Consider the following 4,741-nt stretch of genomic DNA (forward strand, 5'->3'; position numbering starts at 1 on the left):
GGAAAGGAGAGCCAGGGCTGGGAGGGTTGTGCCCAGCCGAGCAGGAGAGCCGCGTGTGTGTCAGCCTGGAGGCGCTGCCCTGGTGAGGGGGGGCTGCTTTGGGGGCTATCCCAAAACCGAGACCTTTGTGGTAAGGCACCAACTGGAAACCAAACGCTGCTTCCCTCCACGCAGAGCTGCTGAGAACAACTTCCTTCCCAGTCCAGATTGGTGACTCCCCAAACCCTCCAAGCCCTTCCTCCTGAACCACTGCTGTTTCTCTTCCCCTAGGGCCTGTGGAGGCAGAGTGGGGAGGAAGGTCACGATGAAGAACCAAGGTGGGGAGACCAAAGCAGCCCCACGGCCTCCCAGCTCTTCCAAAATGAGCACTGGGTTGGTGCTGGAGGAGGGCGACGCCCCGGAGGCTGCAGCACCCCTGGAAGGTGGGGAGACCCTGGGCTGGCAGACCCAGAAACCAGGTGCCCGGGTGGGCTTCAGGGTGTTGCTTTCCTTGTGGGGGGGTGGCCCAGTGTATCCAGCCCTTTTTAGGTGTATAAGGGAGTTATGATTTCTGGGCCACAAAATCCTGGTTTCTTCCTATTTCTCTGTGTGTGTGTGGTCCTGAAGTAGCCACTGCTTCCTGAGCAAAGCGTGGAGCTGATTCTCTCTGGAAGAGAAGGGTTGCTTATCGTTGCTTAGGCCTTGAGGGTCTTGTCCAGAAAATATCAGACAGCTCTTTCCTTGGGGCAGCGTTGAGTGACCTGCTCTCTTCCTGGCAGTTCATAAAAATAACTCTCTGGAAGGTGAAAACCAGGTCTGGTGGAGTAGGTGCTTTGTTAAAATGAACCCTGCCTTGTGTTCTGGTAGCTGTGGGATGTAGGAAATGAGCAGTGAGCAGAGTTAGTTTATTAACCAGCTGCTCTGCTGTAAGTTGCTCATTGCAGGTCCTGTTCTGGGCTCCCCAGTTCAGGAGAGACAGGGAGCTACTGGAGAGAGTGCAGCAGAGGCCACCGAGATGCTGAGGGGCTGGCGCATCTCTGTGCCAGGACAGGCTGAGAGCCCTGGGGCTGTGCAGCTGGAGAAGCCTCAGAGGGGATCTGATCAGTGCTGAGCAAGAGCTAAAGGGCCCCTGGGGGCAAGAGGCTGGGGCCAGACTCTGCTCAGTGGTGCCCAGGGACAGGACAAGGGGCAACGGGCACCAACTGGAACCCAGGAGGTGCCACCTGAGCAGGAAGAAAAATGTCTTTGCTGTGAGGGTGCCTGAGCCTGGAGCAAGATGCCCAGAGAGGCTGTGGAGTCTCCTGGAGAGATTCCAAACCTGCCTGGACTCCATCCTGGGTACCCTGCTGTGGGTGCCCTGCTGGAGCAGGGGGGCTGGACGAAGTGATCTCCAGAGGTCCCTCCCAACCCCACCATTCTGGGATTCTGGGATTTGGAGAAACCTTGGAAGCAAAGCAGCATCCTGTGGGATGTGCTGCCAGCTCTCTCCCTAAGTGTCTCCTGGGGACAAGACAGATTTCATCTGAGGCACTGGAGCTGCTCTTACATGTGAGGAGAGAGGGTAACCCAGGTTTAAAAACCTCTTGTCCTGTCAGAAGGCCTGGCTCGGGGTGTCAGCAGGCTGTCCTGTGAGGGAGAGCTCCCACCCAACCTGCTCTCCCTGAAGGGTGGTGGGGAGGGGGTGGAATTTCTGCTGTTGCCAGCTGTCAGGGGCTCGGTCATGCTCTCCTGATCAAAAGAGAGGCTGTTGGGAATGCACCTCCATTGTCAGGGCAGCTGGAGACAAAGCAGCTTGGGCTGCTGGAGGTCCAGGCAGCCTTGGGGCGAGGGGTGCCCGGGAGCCCTTCCCTCTGTGCCCCCAGCTGAAAGAAGCTGTTGTCTTCCCCTCTCCCACAGCCCCTCTGGCACAGGAGGACGCCAAGTGCCCCCGGCCCGCCGTGCGCGACGTCTCCGAGGAGCTGAGCAGGCAGCTGGAGGACATCCTCAACACCTACTGCGTGGATGCCAGCCAGGAGGGGCCGGGGGAGGACGTTGGGCAGGGGGAGCCCCCCGAGGCCGAGGACCCCGAGAAGGGTCGGAGCGAGTCCCCCCGGCAGGGCGAGCAGGACACGGGAGGCCCCGAGATGAACGGGGAGAAGGAGAACGCCAGGGGGGCCGAGGAGGGCGGGGAGCGGGACCAGAAGAAGGCTCAGGAGAAGAAGAAAGCCAAGGGCCTAGGTGAGAGGTTCCCTGCCCTGTCTGTGCCCCCGGCCTGAGAGCTTCAGTGCAGGGGTTGATTTTCCCCTGCCCTGATTGGCCTTGGTGCAGGAAGCACCTCGGGGGTGTGGTGTGTTTGGGCACTGCACAGCACAGGGTTTTGTGGCACATGAGGAGATGTATCAAGGGCTGCAAAGGTGCCAGCTGCTCCTGGGTGCTGCTGCAGCCCTGAGGCTCTGATTTCTCTTCTGCTGGACACAACTCTAGCCAAACCCAGGGCTGGTTTCCTGCCCTGAAAACCAGGTCTCTGCTCACCTGGGCAGAATGTAGGGCTCTGGAGATGGTACCTCTGGCCCAGGGCTGGCGTGGCTGTGAGCCCTGCTTGGTCTCTCCTGTCCTTGCCCTTATGAGCCAGAACTCTGCGTAAGGGATTTTGGTTTGTTTATTTAGTTGTTGCCATTCTGTGTCTCATTTCCAGGCAAAGAAATCACTTTGCTGATGCAGACACTGAACACCCTCAGCACGCCAGAGGAGAAACTCGCCGCGCTCTGCAAGAAATACGCTGAGCTGGTGAGTGCTCCAGGAGGCAGGAGGAGCCTGGAGATGTCTTTTTTTTCTTGGTGTTGAGAGGCACAGCCCAGGAGGACACGATTTGCAGTGCATGCTCTGGGATTTCTGCAGTGCTGGACATCCAAATACCAGAGGATGGAAGTTGCTTGGTCCAGACAGGTGTTTGCAGAAGTGTAAGCAGGGACAGGAGCATTTCTGGCAAATCTGCACTTAAGAGGACTTCACAGAGGTGTCTGTGTCACCTCCACCAGCCAGCCACCACAGTCCTGTCAATAATTCCTCAGCAAGAGATGTGTGTTTGGCAGAGTCGTGGTGCTGTGTGTGCACATTCATAGAACCAGAGACTGGTTGGGGTTGAAGGGACCTTTCAAGGTCATTCTGCTCCAACCCCCCTGCAGGGAGCAGGGCCATCTGCAGCTAGAGCAGGGTGCTCAGAGCTCCATCCAACCGCCCCTGGAATGTGTCCAGGGATGGGGCAGTGACCACCTCTCTGGGCAGCCTGGGCCAGGGGCTCACCACCCTCCGGGTGAAAAATTTCTTCGTTCTCCATAGTCTAAATCTCCCTCTTTTAGTTTCAAACCATCAACCCTTGTCCTGTTGCAACAGGCCTTGCTAAAAAGTCTGTCCCCAGGGACTGTCTGTGCACACCCAGAGTAGATGTCACAGGATCTCCCTGTGCTCAGAGCCCTGCTCCCCTTCAGCAACCTGCCCATCGAGGTGCTGGATCAATGCACAAGTGTTTTGGGTTCCAGTGGGGCAGGGATTCAGGAAGGAGAAGGGCTCCATGTCAGTCCTGCTCTGCTCAGAAGTGTTTTTTTGTGTTCCAAAGCTCCCATCCTCCTCTCAGAGCCCTCCACTCATCCCCGTGCCCCCTCACGGGGACGCAACCTATTACCCTGACCCATCCTGCTGCATCGCTGCCCTTTTCTCTCCCATCCTAGCTGGAAGAGCACCGAAACTCCCAGAAACAGATGAAGATCTTGCAGAAGAAGCAGACGCAGCTGGTGCAGGAGAAGGACCACCTGCAGAGTGAGCACAGCAAGGCCATCCTGGCCCGCAGCAAGCTGGAGAGCCTGTGCCGCGAGCTCCAGAGGCACAACCGCACCCTCAAGGCACGTGGCCCCTGGGCACTGCTCCCAGCACCTGGGGCACCTGCTCTGAGCTCTTTGGGCAAGCTTACCTTGAGCAGTGATGGCCCCACGGCCCACCATCCAGGGCACAGCTTTAATTTGGCCTTTAATCCATCGTTTTTGACAACCCTCGGGTGTTATTTCAGGGTATATTCAACAGGGAAGGGCCCAAAGTCTCTTGCTGAAGGCCAGGAGCACTAGGGGGAGGCTGGGTGGGTTCAGAGCATCCCAGGTTGGGTGGTTGGCTCAGCTGCTGACAGGTCTCTGCTCTCCTCACACAGGAGGAGGGTGTCCAGCGGGCGCGGGAGGAAGAGGAGAAGAGGAAGGAGGTGACCTCCCACTTCCAGGTGACCCTGAACAACATCCAGCTGCAGATGGAGCAGCACAACGAGAGGAACTCCAAACTGCGCCAGGAGAACATGGAGCTGGCAGAGAGGCTCAAGAAGCTCATCGAGCAGTACGAGCTGCGGGAGGAGGTGGGTCAGGCTGGGAGAGCTGACAGCCTAGGGCTGCGTGGGTGCTGCTTTTGCTCAGTGGAGCTGCTGGAGGGGAGAAGGGGCCTCTAGGATCATAGACTCGTTTTGGTGGGAAGAGACCTTTAAGGTCACCGAGTCCAACCCTCCCCCAGCACTGCCAGGTCCCCACTGCCCCGTGTCCCTCACCCCACATCTCCACGGCTTGGAAACCCCTCCAGGGGTGGGGACTCCACCACTGCCCTGGGCAGCCTGGCACAGCCCTGGGCAACCCTCCAGGGGAAGAAATTTTTCTTCAGCTCCAACCTCAGCCTCCCCTGGTGTAACTTGAGGCTGTTTCCTCTTGTTCTGACACTTATTCCTTGGGAGCAGAGCCAGAACCCCCCCTGGACA

General features: G+C 58.2%; 1 protein-coding gene across 1 annotated transcript in view; it reads left to right on the top strand.

The window, feature by feature from the left end:
- Nucleotides 1-304: 304 nt before the first annotated feature.
- The window catches only part of TXLNA (taxilin alpha), a gene marked incomplete at its 3' end in the record, with an annotated part of 7,444 nt that continues 3,007 nt past the window's right edge, over nucleotides 305-4,741 (top strand). The window contains exons 1-5 of the mRNA XM_008942822.1: nucleotides 305-422; nucleotides 1,876-2,196; nucleotides 2,654-2,745; nucleotides 3,687-3,857; nucleotides 4,157-4,351. Coding sequence (XP_008941070.1) covers nucleotides 305-422; nucleotides 1,876-2,196; nucleotides 2,654-2,745; nucleotides 3,687-3,857; nucleotides 4,157-4,351 — 897 coding nt within the window. The remainder of the gene's footprint in view (nucleotides 423-1,875; nucleotides 2,197-2,653; nucleotides 2,746-3,686; nucleotides 3,858-4,156; nucleotides 4,352-4,741) is intronic.

Source organism: Merops nubicus, unplaced genomic scaffold (genome assembly GCF_000691845.1).
Source record: "Merops nubicus isolate BGI_N331 unplaced genomic scaffold, ASM69184v1 scaffold38596, whole genome shotgun sequence".
Lineage (NCBI taxonomy): Eukaryota > Metazoa > Chordata > Aves > Coraciiformes > Meropidae > Merops > Merops nubicus.